The sequence below is a fragment of the Limanda limanda genome, chromosome 14 (assembly GCF_963576545.1).
Source record: "Limanda limanda chromosome 14, fLimLim1.1, whole genome shotgun sequence".
Classification (NCBI taxonomy): domain Eukaryota; kingdom Metazoa; phylum Chordata; class Actinopteri; order Pleuronectiformes; family Pleuronectidae; genus Limanda; species Limanda limanda.
This window is the reverse complement of record NC_083649.1, coordinates 18,024,402-18,038,644: the sequence shown is the minus strand read 5'-3', so window position 1 is coordinate 18,038,644 and position 14,243 is coordinate 18,024,402. Positions and strand designations below refer to the sequence as shown.

The following is a 14,243-nucleotide window of genomic DNA, read 5'->3' as shown; positions in this document are numbered from 1 at the left end:
ATGGATCAGTGGGTCTGCAGGGTTTTGAATATCACAGTGGGCTCAGTAAGAGTCTGCTGATAGATGTTGCCCTGACATGAGCCCCCTGTCTCTGACAGCTACAGTTTTATCCCGTAGCTCAGCGCAGCTATCAACATTCTCCTGTAGCTCTGGGGCGTACTCATCCATGTGCAGGAAGTGATGTATGTGTGTGTATGTGTGTGTGTATGTGCCTGCAGGCTTCCCAGCGACAGCGTACGGACCGGTGGCGGCGGCAGCGGTAGCAGCAGCGCGTGGCTCAGGTAGGGGGGCCCGTGGAAGAGGCGGCTACTTGGCGTACCCACAGAGCACAGGGCCAGGTAAACGCTCTGTCCATGTTCTGTGTGGCTGCTGCTCTCTCCAACTTCTCCTGCTCTGCTTCCCCCGATAGACATAGAACCCCAAGTTCATATGCTACACTCGCCAGCAGTTCTAGTGTAGACCCACAGATTGACATACACATTACTCTATCTAATATCATTAAATACATATGCACATGGATAATGTCCAGTTTTAAAAGAAGTAGCTCAGAAGTATAATCTCCACTTTATGGCCCATTTATCAACTCATTTCAGCTCCTTTGAATAAAAAATTATTATTATTATGCTTTTCAGCCACAATTTCCTTCCACCAATTGGTGTCAAACAATGATCACTCAAAATGGGATTTTAAGAAGGACTCACAGGATCAAAGCAAATGAATTCAATGAATTTTAATTCGTCATTCATTGTCATGTAGGACCAAATTTGAATCAAATGCAAATCTATCCAAAACATCTGTCCGTGAAGCTTTCAAGGGTTCTTGATATTAAAAAGATGTTTACAGAGACCACCAATGTAAACATCTTTAAACTCTGCAAGAATCTGAAAGGGTGTTACAGCAACTCAAGGTGTTTTTCTTTAAATCTTCTCGTATCAAGCATTTCGTTAAACAAGCAGTACTTCTCATAATCTTTATTTGTCATTTAATAGGATAAATGTTCTAATGGCGTTTAATCAGTCTCAAAACCAGCACAAATCATGTGAACAGTGAAGATCATGGTTGGAAAGCATTTTTGCTCAGTGTGAATAAATGTGGTCCTCCAACGGGCTGTGATGAGAGCTTTTGAGACTCTGGAGGCGTGATTGGTCATTTGAACATGACGTCACCCACAGTCTCCAGCCTGCAGAGAGGACAGGATCCTATTTTTACTGTGGACGTCCATAATGACAGTATTACTTGTCGCAATCTATTTTCGGATGTTAAAAATAACATGATGTATATCTGAAATGAAATATAACTGATATGAATATCGCAACAAGTTAAAACTGGATTGTAAATCTGACTATTTTCTAGTATTAAATCTATAGTAGATATCTCAAATGTGATGTGGATATCTGAAATTAAATACACATCAATGGCAAATGTTACATGATTTTTCCCAGGAAGAATTATTTTGTGAATGTTTAAACGACAGTTGTGGACTGGAAGAATTGTGGATATATAGACGTTCTTTTTGACTGGGAAGAGTGTCATTATAACTGCAATATGCTGCAATATATCTCCGGTTCAGCTATTAAATGTTATAACAGAAACTTTTAAAGGATTTTTTTATGTAAATGAGTGCAGTCAAAGTAGCAGCAATTTTATAATATGATTTTTTACCTGTGAGGAAGTTATTGTGGATTTCGTTAATGAACACTGCGACCGGTGAGAATGCAGTTTTGCGTGGGAGAAATGCTATTATGGATTTCATCTAAAATGTAATTACAGAGAGGAGTGTGGTCCGGTTAAAAGTTTAAACACTGACCGGACTTCCTGGACATGGAGCATTGTACAGATCGTTTATGTGTTTTAGTTTTGTTTTTGATCAAACCAAACAGCCAATCAAATCATTGTCAGTACTGACCAATCGTTAGGAAGGAGACATCAGACGTTCTGCCCGCCTCCAAAGTCTCAAAAGTCAGTTTACGATGCGAGCGTTGAGCTGTTCCAAGCATCGTGAGGGTCAAGACCAAATTTGTGTGGATGAGAGCAGAAATGCTCATCCGCAAGGACGGTTTTCTATGTGCTCATATCAAATGCACGCACGTGGTTTTTACGGAATCAGGTTTTAAGCCTGATTAAACGCCTCATGGTATCATGATCTCCATTTATGGTAAACTAATCTAGTTATAGTAAAATGTCAAGTTGCTCTTGTTTTGGCACAAAGGTAGACAGTCTCTTCTAACAGTAATTAGCAGCCAGAAAGTAGTGTTCACATTTTCTACTTTTCTACCATTCATTTCATGCTATCATCTGTTGAGATGGTATACTGCAATCATTTTAGAGTCAGATCATCCTGATTATGTGGATGTCTTTCCAGTGATTGTGTGTTGTGTCATTCCTACGCAGATTCTAATTTATTCTGTTGATTATATGAGCAAACATTAATGTTAAACGATTCACATGTATCTGCCAAGAGTTTTGTACCAAAAACCGGAGGCAAGCTTCTGTCTGTCTTAAACACAGCATTGATTAACTTGTGGGCTTCATTTAGACATCCTGCTTTTCACCCGCTTACAACTGCAGATCATTCAATAGGTGTCAATAACAGCTCCCCTGAATGAACACACAGCTCCCGGCTTCTCGGGAAGTGTGTTTTTCCTAATCAGACGTACGATTAGATGCTCGGTGGAGAAAATCTGTTTTAATTGTAGCTCAGATGTTGTCTGTTCTGTGCAGTCGTTCACGGAAATTAAGTCCGAAGACATAATGTACAGTGCCAAGTTCTGCGATACCTGAAGATGCACACTATCACACAGACAAGTGGCTTTAGTGTATGCGTCCCACCTGCATATATGCACAGGAATAAATTAACCCACCGATTCCTCATTTGAACTTAATTAAAATCGACACAGGGAACACTGGAAGCCAGTCCGATGCTCTTTTTCAATGCGCCGACTCTTTTTCTTATCCATCGGCCTATTTGATATTTATTTTTATTATTCTTGCATTTTCAAAACAAATAATTGTCCCAACAATCGTGGCGAACATCAGGAAGAAGCAAGGCATGCTGATTTGTGGTTAGCGGCAGCCAGGGGAGCAGGGAAACATGATGGCAACTATTATGAACAGTTTAATTCTGACAGCTGCAAAAGGGATGGAGACAAGTAAATGATTATGAACAGGGGGTGAAGGGAGGAGGGGGAAGGAGGCGACCGGAGTGGTAAACAGTGACATCATGGGCATGTGCTAGGGAACTTAAAGAGCCACGACGCTGCTTTGAGGAAAACGTCTGTCAGAGAGACGTGTCGCCTGTGTGCTGCAGGAGCAGGAATATTATCGCACCAGCAACAAAATCTGGATTTTAAATGCGAATATAGTTTTTCTGCATTTCCTTAAATCAGCTATATCCCGTTTTATGGTTCATTAACTATTTATTAAATGTCCTTGAAGACTCTCAGTTGTTCAGGTCACGGTTTTTCTAAGCCAGGTAATTTAAATTGTTTTCAATAACAGCTAGTTATAACTATAACCAGTGCGATCCTTGTGTGATTTGTGGTTTTTGGAAAGAGGCAAAACCGGTGGACGATTAAAAAGTGTTTGAGAAGATGCTCGGTGGATTAATACGTGCAGCGGTCTCTCGTCTCTACACGGACACAGACAGCTCAGAGGACATGGATTGTTTAGGCTTGACCTTCCTCTCTGTGAATCATCTGGGGATGTTGCCGCATTTCAGGCTTATCTCACAAATTTAATTTGCACCACCCTCGGCTCTAAATCAACTCTGGGATAGAATGTCTACTGGGTTAATTTTGTTGTTTTAGTTTTTGCTACATTTTCTTCTTTTAGTGCAGATGAGGGTTTTTGTTCTAAGGGGGGAAAAAGGCTTGTCTATGATGTAAGTGTGGATTCTTTGTGCTTTGACTCCACCTACAGTTCCCATAGAGCACCACATACTGTGCACTTTGTCTACTTTGACCCTTTAAGAGAGAAACAGGGAGGAAATCAGAGAGGTTCATTTGAAAGCAGTACAAATTAAAACCACATGAGTCCCATGCATAGTATGGATTGAGGTTTTATTTAGATGTAGAAATAAATATCTGTAGATGACAGAGTTGTGGGAATGTGGAAGATGTTTTCCCTCCCTGACAGAAGACTCTTTCACCCTGCTCCCAGTGCTCTACAGGCAGCTTGACAGCAGGCTGACGTCCCTCTCAGTGACAGGCCACTGCTGATGACAAGGTGTATTTTAGTCTTCTCACTGTGGCCTGGCACTTGTGGCCAACTACAGCCCACCACAGAAGCAGTAGTTGTGTATCATAACAGTAAAAGCGACTGAAGATGGAGCCTCTGCAGAACCATCTCTTCAAGTGTATAACCTGCGTATACATGTGTGTTAATTATGTACTTGAGCTGCTAGAGAAGATCTTATAGCTCATTGTTCTGTTTGAGAATGAACTTCTCTAGCTGTCTACTGCTTCTTTAGTAGGTTTCTTTCTTAACATGTAGAAGCTTTTAACTGTAACACTGTGTCAAGGCGCTTTCACATAGAAAATAGTTTGCTCTGAATATCTTGGGAAACTCAGACACACACAATATGAACTTTTCCTCCATTGTTCCACTGTGTCTGGCTGGCAGCTTGGTTTCTATTGGAAGCTCGAGTGTTTGTCAAAGGACACAGTGGTCAAAGCTCAACATTCAACATTTGCGCAACAAAAAAACGTCCTTTGTGTGGTGCTTGACATTGAAAAGAATGGATCTCATAGTGCAGCAGTGATTCTATCCATCCTATCTTAAAGGGCCTTCAGACTAGGGGACACGTTTTATTTTGGTAAAAGCTGAATTGCCCATGGGTCTTCAGTGTGTATTTAAAGATGGCGAGGATTTTTTTTGTTGCCTTGATGTCGACCCAGAAGCCTGTTGGACCTCGACAGTGTCTCGGTGCATGTTGGAAAGCACATTTGAGAATTCCAGGCTAGAAGTCGATCACAGGGATCCGACTACTGGACGGAGTTTAGTGTCACCTGCAGGTAGAGAGGATTTGTCCCACACTTGGCTTAGTGAGGCTGGATCGCAGTTTGGAACCTGATTTGAACCACGACGGAGTGCCACTGGAGAATGGAAAAAAAGGGGGGGGGGGAGTCACATAATATCAGATGGAGGGTCTGAACATCTGCATAGTTAGGCCAGCAAGGAGGAAATTGCTAATTTGGAGATGACTAATGCATGCACCAGCACCTGGGCTACATTTTGGACAAGAATACTGTGCTGAGCTTCTGCTGTTGATATGACGGATAAACCTGCACAAATTGTTCACAGTTGCCGCATTAACTGACTCACAGGTTGGATATTCGTGAACCGAATGCTAACAGTAGACATTTAAATTCTAATCTCATTTAATGGATGTCCAGCTACTGAAATAGCAAGAGAAGGTCAATGATTTACCCGTTTTTTTAAAAGAGTGCTCTTTGGGTTTTTCGTTTCAAAGTAGTCGTATGTGAAATCTTCTTTGCAGTAGCGTCGTCAGAGGACAGAGAAATACTCGGGTGATGCAGATGGTTCTGACAGTCCTGGTCCCAGTCTGCGCCGGAGGACTGTTCTCCTCTGAGCTTTCTGCCAAACTCAAATGTCAGTCTCGGATCTCGACTTTACCTGCAATGTGCACACAGCTTGCTTTTAGAGGTCTGGGATCTTGCGGTGTACAGTATGCCCGACATGACTCAGGTGTTCGAAGCTGAAATGGAGTTGGCTGTGGTCAGTGTTGTGCTGAAATTGGAGTATAAATTGCAGACGTGTCCAGGTCCAGTTTTATTGGGACTCTTGCTGGCCTTCACTAACCCTCAGTTAGTCGTCTTTGTTTCATCCTCTCTTTTACTCTTCTTCTTCCCCCACCTATTTTTTTTTTCTTCACCAATGAAAAGATGGGAGCACACGTGACAGACATTTCCAAATTAAGATCATTATCAATTCCCTCCCAACAAGCTCTGTGATCTTCAGCGGTGCCCGAGAGGAGAGCAGGATTGGCTGTGTGCACTGAGCTTAATCATTCTGGCTCATTGCGAGCTCAGGTCCATTCGTCCCAGATGCTAATCTGCAAAGCTCAGCTCTGAGGCCAGAAGCGCTCTACATGTATTTTGTGCAAAATAACATGAGCAGACATGCCAAGCCCATCCTGCTTGTTTTTTTCTTTTTTGTCTAAGGCCCAGGGAAAGATGTGACACATCGGGGAGGGCAAAGAGTCCCTTTGTGCCTCCACTAGGAAAGTGTTGGCTCTCACAGCTGTGGGTAGCAGATGCTCTAAGGTTACAGGAACAGGCCTTCAGGGACATCACCACTCTGCCCTCCAGGGGCTGCATACATAACACACTCTGCAAAGAAAACTTACTGACGGCTTCACTGGAGTGAGGTGTATTTGTCGTCTTGTAAATTTAGTTATGAAATATTAAATGTGTTGTATAATCTCTGATCAGCACAGGATTTATTTTCAGTTGCATTATACATTTATTATGAAGAGACATTAATTCCTTTCATTTGTAATAACATTTAGATTGCAAATTGCAGACTTACTTAAATACATATGATAATATTTATATAACATATAAATTAAATTGAGTAAGATGCAGGGATATTTTGACATTCATTAAGATAACAGTATCTTAGGAGACATTGCTGTGAAAGATAATTCCTCTTCTCTCTGTATGTAAATGACCATTAGATGCATTTCAGTCATAGTGACTCTTAGATTTCTTCAGACCACACAGCGACCAGACATGTCTGGGGAAAAAAATGTGTTCAGCCAAAAGGGCAGGGCTGTCAGCTCGGAGCCGACTCACGATAGGATAATCTGTGCTGACTGACGATAACTGCGTGACCTTTCTCTGTCCCGGCCACACCAGATCCCACACAGGTTAAAATCTGCATTAAAATCATTTAGTGTGGCCTGTGTGGGCTTCCCTGCAGCGAATTAGTGGGCTCCGATTTACTACTCTGTTGCACATTGTTTTACCCGTGATTCAGTGTTCAGAATTTTATCTTCCTCTTTAAAACTATCCACAGTCGATTCCCAGCCGAGGTTGGAGGTAAATATAAATCAGTAGCGTTGTTGAGATTGTCCATTACTTGAAAGAAAAGGCAAGAAAAGGGACAAATGAAAAGTAAGAAATAAAAAAATAAAACATAGGTCTGAGTATGGGTGAGTAAATGCAAGAAGAAATCATCTGTTAAAATTCATTAGCCAAGCTTCTCTGAACACAAAATGACAAGACATTAAATATGTATTATTTATGAAATGTCTGTGCTCTCTGAAAAGGGTGTCTAGTGCTGTTAATTACTCAGCCATTCATTCAGAAAAGATTATTTCAAATGGAAAGTGAAAGCAAGACTAGACCGCAAAAGAGCTGTTAGTTTCTTTCACGCTATTTTTAAATGACATTGGTGAAAATAGAAAAGCTAATTATGGTAGCTCTAAAATTCAAAGCTAATTTGGGAGGCAGCATGTCAGGTTTATTGACATCTTCTGTAGAGTGATGTGGTTTGATGGCCACCGAGGAATCTCACTGGTGCCATGAGGGAACGGAGGAACGAGCGCATGAAAAATCGCTATATGCAGAAATGAAAATGACTTTTGATAATAGATTTTTGTATTCCCAAATCCCCTGGAACCCCTGTATGTTTGAAAAACAACAAGCATCTTCATGTATATCAGAGTCCACTCGTAGATTAAAAGATCAGATTTCACAATAAAGGGCAGTTTAAATATTTTTTACGAGTTTAGCAGCCTAAAAATATACAAATATAGTTTTTTTTTGTTGAAGTAACTCCCTGTGTTAAGAGACCTGTCAATCTATTTGAGGTTTTAATGCTTGTGCTAACTGTTTTGTTAACATTTGGCTCAACGATTGTGCCCTCAAACATGTGTATGTGAATTTAAGAATAAGCACAAACTTGTGGTGCAGATGACTGGCAAACTTGTGATAATATTCCTCACAGACCAAAGTCGCATCCGGCCAGAGAGCGTGACGCTGTATTTTATCATCAGCGTGATTAGTTTTATTTTCCGACCAGTGTGGAAAAAGAGCGGCGGTACTTTCAAGGTTTGTGGTTCCTCCTTAAAGGCAGTCACCTGGCAAAGTGGGAACGAGCGCGGGGCATTTATCCACTTAAAGAGAGCCACCCCGATGATGTCAGTAACAGATGATTGCAAGACACTCCCCTCTCCATCGCCTCGCAGCCGGGCCTGGTCACCGAGGGCAGGAGGGAAAGAGGATGGGGGTAGGGGAGATAATTATCAGTATAAATGAAGCCCTGCAAACGATTCGCACTGCTGGGTCCCCTGATCTAGTCTCCAAGGCAACCTCACCACGCTCATTTGTTTTGTAGATGAGTAATTACATCCAATTAGTGCCCAGTGGAAAAAAGGAGTCCAAGAAAGGCCCATTGTTCTGGATAGATTGTGTGAATATTAATAGTGGGACGGTCTGAGGCGCAGTGATATGATCGGTGATACTAATGCAGCTGTGGGCACACTCTGCCCAGTCTCATCCTGCATAACAGATCAGATAGCCGCTGATGAAAATATATGGCTTTGAGAATATGTGTGTGCATCACCAGTGCTGTCCAGCTGCCTCTGTCTGAGCTCGGCCACTTTTCAGCCGGCCACACCTGCAGGCAATGCGACAGCACGCAGCGTCTAAATAATTCTCAAATGTCATTATTTGACTAAACTTTACGTAAGTTCTCTGTTACATATCTGGACGTCACCTCAGAAGGAAAAATCCACATGGTGCCTCGTGTGTATTTTACACTATATGTCACAGCTCACCAACACCTTGCACTGTCCTCTATGTGGGAGATTTGAAGGGTAAATCAAAAAGTCAGGCATATTCAGCCCAATTCTAACATTGTTGCTACCGACTTATTTTGGAATCAGGTTTCTGTGATATTTCAGCCACCAGAAGTTTAGCTTCACTGTGGTGCAACAAAAAACCACACAAACTGTAGTGAGCTTGTTTTAATATTAATGGGGGGGGGGGGGGGCTTACATGGGATTCCAAACTGAACAGCTCCATTTGTCGTTTTCAGTTTTTTTCTATTGCTTTTTTGCTTCTTACTTTCCATCCACAGTAGAGTTGTTCTGAGTAGTGACTGTCTCGTTTTGAAGAAAGTTTGTCGTTAGCTTTCCCATGTTTACATTCTTTGCGATCTCCATAGCGGTCAGTTACGTCGTAAAGTTAGGGCATAAAAGTTGCCGGTTCCAGCCGAGCAGAGAGGCCCTTTAAAAGTTCGAATGTGTTTTACAACACAGCATCTGCTCAGCTTAATGCGGTTCACTTGTTAACAACCGTATCTCAAATGGAAGTATTGTCTCTGTCCCCAATTTCAAAGCTGCACCCACTATTGTTATCAGCTGCTGACACTATTTGGATTGAACCCATATAATACTCACATTTCATTCGGTGGGGTTAGTCCAGTTAATAATTATAGTAATGATAATTGACATCAGTCTGCAGCATGCAAATCAGACACTTGTGCGCGTCATCAAACTCCTTTAAAACTACCCGTCTGTCAAGATAACAATGATTACATTGTTTTTATGTCTCGGTTTTATATTGTATGAAATTGAAATATGTTGAATCACTCCAACAGTAACGCCTGTCACTTTTTACATCGTTCTAAATTTGTGATTTATTTCGAGTGGCTTCCTTGTGAATTCCCAGTTACATGGTTTGTGCTATTGTCAAATGTTTTCCCACCATTATAATTATTCCATTGATCCAGTTTTCCTCATTAGCAAGGCCAATCGATTTTCAGTGACATTTGTCTAAGTGAAGTAAATGGAATGATTGCTTCTTGAGCTTTGTTCAATGTGTCAGGCATTATGTGACGTACGTGGGAAGCCTGCCATATTTGGAGCCTATAATTTGATGAGTGGGCAGACAGCCCACAAGTGGTGAGATCAGAGTGCTAAAAAGCATTGGCGGGGAGAAACATGGCTGGTGCTTACATTCCATTTGGCAGAAGTGGACTGTCTCACTCTGAATGGGTGGAGGTGAAGTGGCTTTGAATGGCTATTCGCTCCAGGACCCAAAAAAAACACATACGCACACAAACACACAGCGGGGGAAACCCAGCGTGGAAAAGTCGGTGTCACCAATCTCAGTCCCTCCTGCGCCGATTAACGCTGTTATCACAGAGGTGAGAAGGAGCCGTTTCCTTTAATTGCACTCTTTATATGAGCAGCTTGTCACAGATTAAAAGGACAAGCAATAAATGTCAGCACAACTTATTGCCGAGTGACATTTTCTAAACTGTTGATAATCCACCATCTGTGTCAAAGGGAGAATTTTGTCGAAGATGCCAGTCGGGAGACGTGCTCAGATTTCAGAATGCTCGTCATCAATAAACATGAATGTGTCCGTATCTCCTTCACTTCAAAACAAACAAACACATCTTTCTGCTTTAGTCAAAAAAGGCTTCAAATGAATTATGAATTGGTTTGCTTGTGTTTCTTTTTATTTAAAAGACAAAAACTCAATTTAGGAATTTGTGAGTTAAAAGTTCAAAATGACAGATGTATTGACCTGTGTTTCAATGATGCTTTAGTCTTGTCTTAATGATTATAAGAAAACATGGGGGGGGTCAAAGCTGTGGCCGCACTGTATATTTGATATTTCTGTATATTTAACTGTGTTCTTCTGAGTAGGTTTTAAATGTGGGCTTTCAGGGAGAGATAATGTGTATCAATAATGGTAGGGCTAGTGTATACCACACAGCTGAGCGTTCAAACACAGACCATATGCCAGGGGGGGGGGGGGGGGGAGGCCTGGCCACATGGCCGGAGCTGCTGGGGGGGTGGGGGGCCAATTAAAGCAGACAAAACACTGAGGGTGTAACTTTGACAACGGTGTAAAGCGCCGCTGAGGCTGTGCTGAACAATCTGGACGTTGAGTTTTTGACGATGCAAAAAAAAGTTTGATTTCCACAATGATGGAGTGCCATCCCTCCCCCCCTCCCCCTCCCCACCCTATACTGTATCTCCCAGGCCTCCCCGATTATGGGTTTTACTCTACGCCCAGTGACCAGAGGGGGGGGCCCTGCTCCTTTGCTGACTATGGCTCCCTGGGGCCCCAAGCGGCTCAGATGCTGCACAGTGAGCATGCCACCTCCGCCTGCAACTCCCCCCTCCAGCACCTACACAGCCCGGATCAGTTTAAGAACCCAGGTTTGTATATGCGCATCTATCTCATCCACGTTTTGGAGTTTCTTTCAGTTTGATTCATGACATTATTCCATGCAGAAATTCTTTTTTTATTCTTTTGTTAAGGAAAACACCCCCCCTCCCCCTTGAAAAAAAAAAAAACCCTATGAAACCGTCTTGCTGACAAAATAGAATTGCATGTTTCTCCTCCTTCTTTCAATTTTATTTTGAAGTAGAACTTTCTGTTTCTTTGTGAAGTTACGTTTCAGCCCCTGCTTGCACATAGGGGACAGACACACACAATACAGAATGTAAACCTTCATTTGCATGTGAACAATTTAACCACTGATGATACTGGAGTTTACAGTGGCCTCGCTGTCACAGCTCAGGTTCATGTGGATGTTTGAGCAGCGACTACGTGTGAGAGTGAGTGAAGTGAGAGCTCAAAGCATTTTAAGTGTAGAAATGATTGCAGGCGTTATTAGAGTGTGAAATGAGTTGAAATGCTGCACAATGTTCAACACTTAGCAGACAACTCTTTATTTTTTGTAGCATATTACAGCCATTACTCTACAACACAAGCACATCTTCATCTCCTGTGCTTTTTCTGATGTTCCTTATGTAATCACAGCTTTCAAAAGCCAAGGTTGAGATTCCACCGACAAGGAAAATATGCTACACGCTGGCATTTTGATAACTTAACAGTATGGAGTGCATTAAAACAATTGTAAATTCATGCTATTTATCTTTGAGAACAGAAAGTACTCTCCTGTAGTACATACTACAGTGTTAGCATGTACTTTTTTTTTTGCCTTAGATGATCACATTAGTACTGACATGAAGTACCACCAGTTCTTTTTAAGATGAGAGCAGTGAGGTTCTGGTGTGAGACTCGTGTGGACCTGCCGGGCATGAATCCTACCACAGCCTCCATCTACACTTCACAAGGATGGCACATTATAAAACAAAATTTGGACAAATAATAAGAGGGTAAGTGTGGGGCCAATTCTCCCTCGGTTAAAGTGTTTTGCCAGCGGCACCAGGGAAATGTTGGAATTGCCCCCAGACTCTCTTAAGCGCAGCAAACAGCAGAAGAACACAAAGGCAGACTATATAAATAACACACACATACAGCTGATCTTCTGCCGGTCTGGAGCAGGCCCGCTGCTTTATTATCTTTGCTGTAACGGTTGTGTAAGTGTGGTAGCACGACAAACATAAAGCACTTCATGATGCTCTTTGCTTCCTGTAGATCTGTTAAGTGGAGTGTGAAGGTTTTTATTTCATACACAGCTGCATGGCAGGGGGGGAGGAATCACAAATGACATCACAGTAAATACACACACACACACACACACACACACAACGCCATTGTCTCTGTTGATTTTGAGCCGTGGTGTGTAGCGTGGTGATTTATAACACATTATAGCTGACATTAGAGTCGAAATGATTCTGTGACACGAGTCAGATCAGCCCTGTTTCTTTTTATCAGCAGCACACTGCCTAAGATTGTTCTGTAATTTTATTTTTTTTTATGATAAAGAGTAAGTCGCTCAGGTGACGCATGGCTGCTTTTTTGTTTTGAGTTGCGTTTGGATGGTAGAGCACAGGTTTGTCTCGCCTGAGAGGACACGTTCAAATCCTGAGTGAGTCAACACAGTCTGATTTTGTTCTTGTTGTTCGTGGACTACACTTTATATTTGAAGCCAGACTCAGCTGTAATTGCAGTTGTGGATCTAGGATTTTTTAAATCAGGGGCCATAAAGCAGTGGGACACTATTTACACGGGGAGGGGGGGGGCTATTATATGTCCAACATCCATTCACAATTACTGATTCTGTTAGGTGCACATTTAAGTCATTCCTTATTTACTGTTAGTTCTACAGCTTTGAGCAAAGCCGCACATCATTGAATATATTTAAAAAATTGGTCCATTGTGCTCATCAAAAAATAAATTAAACAATCATCACAGATTTGCATATTCATTATTTGTATTGTAAGTAAGTGATTAGTTCGACAGGACAGGAAGAATAGGATAGTGTCTGAGTGCAGTTTGATGGATCTCATTGAGCAGATGCATCGTGAACAGTGGATCAACAGGGAGAAACGGAGTCAGGCAATGAAGCGCACAATGTCTCCGTATCGATACGTTAATACACACACATGGACGGATGGATGGATAGATAGATAGGTACGTATAAAGGTGGATAGGTAGATAGATGGTCCAATAGGTAGGTAGGAGGATTGTTGGATAGATGGATGGACAGAGGTAGGCAGACAGATGGGTGGATACATGGATGTATAAGTAGGTAGAAAGATGGATAGGTGGATAGGTAGGTATAAAGATAGATGGGTGGATAGGTAGGTATGAAGATAGATGGGTGGATAGGTAGGTAGAAAGATGGATGGATGGATAGGTAGATGGATAGGTAGATAGAAAGATGGATGGTGGATAGGTAGGTAGGTAGATGGATGGGTGGATAGGTAGGTAGAAAGAAGAATGGGTGGATAGGTAGATGGATAGGTAGGTATAAAGATAGATGGGTGGATCCTACTCTGGACTGAACAACAATCTAACCTTCTAAACTTCTCCTTAATGCAAACCAGTGCAGCCCTAAAAACAAAATATAAAAAAGCAGTTTCACAGTCTAGCCACCTGTTAATAAAAATCACCAGTCATAGGATGCAAGGATTCCCCATTTCAACTACAAAGATCCTTAATTATATAATAGTCCCGCAGACGGGGGTCTGTGCAGGAGAGATAAGAGAGGGAGCTGCTCACTGTTTAAAGTCCTCACAGTTGAACAGCAGTGTCCCCTCCTCCAGATGTGTGTTTAGTGAGAGGACTTCTGTTTACTCAAGTGCTACACAGGGATATATCCACAGTATGTTTTTACAGGAGCCTCTACGAGACTTACCCTGTGTAATACTGCCTCGATAAATTGAGCAGTCACATGTTAAACTTGTTTACGGTGATACACTTTGTTTACTGCCTGTGCATCGGCGTCAACACTCGTCCTACACAGTCTTCCTCTCAGGCATCACAGGGTTCATGAGCACAGAC

At 42.0% G+C, this 14,243-nt stretch overlaps 1 protein-coding gene across 8 annotated transcripts in view; it reads left to right on the top strand.

Annotated features, from left to right (window-relative positions):
• msi2b (musashi RNA-binding protein 2b) overlaps positions 1-14,243 on the top strand; it is a 244,615-nt gene that overhangs the window by 223,690 nt on the left and 6,682 nt on the right. For 3 of the 8 annotated variants that reach the window (XM_061086619.1, XM_061086617.1, XM_061086618.1), the window contains exons 11-12: positions 219-338; positions 11,024-11,203. The exons of 1 other annotated variant lie outside the window; for it this stretch is intronic. In XM_061086619.1, the coding sequence (XP_060942602.1) occupies positions 219-338; positions 11,024-11,203 (300 nt within the window). The remainder of the gene's footprint in view (positions 1-218; positions 339-11,023; positions 11,204-14,243) is intronic. 4 more of the 8 variants (XM_061086620.1, XM_061086621.1, XM_061086624.1 and 1 more) reach the window with 4 other exon arrangements.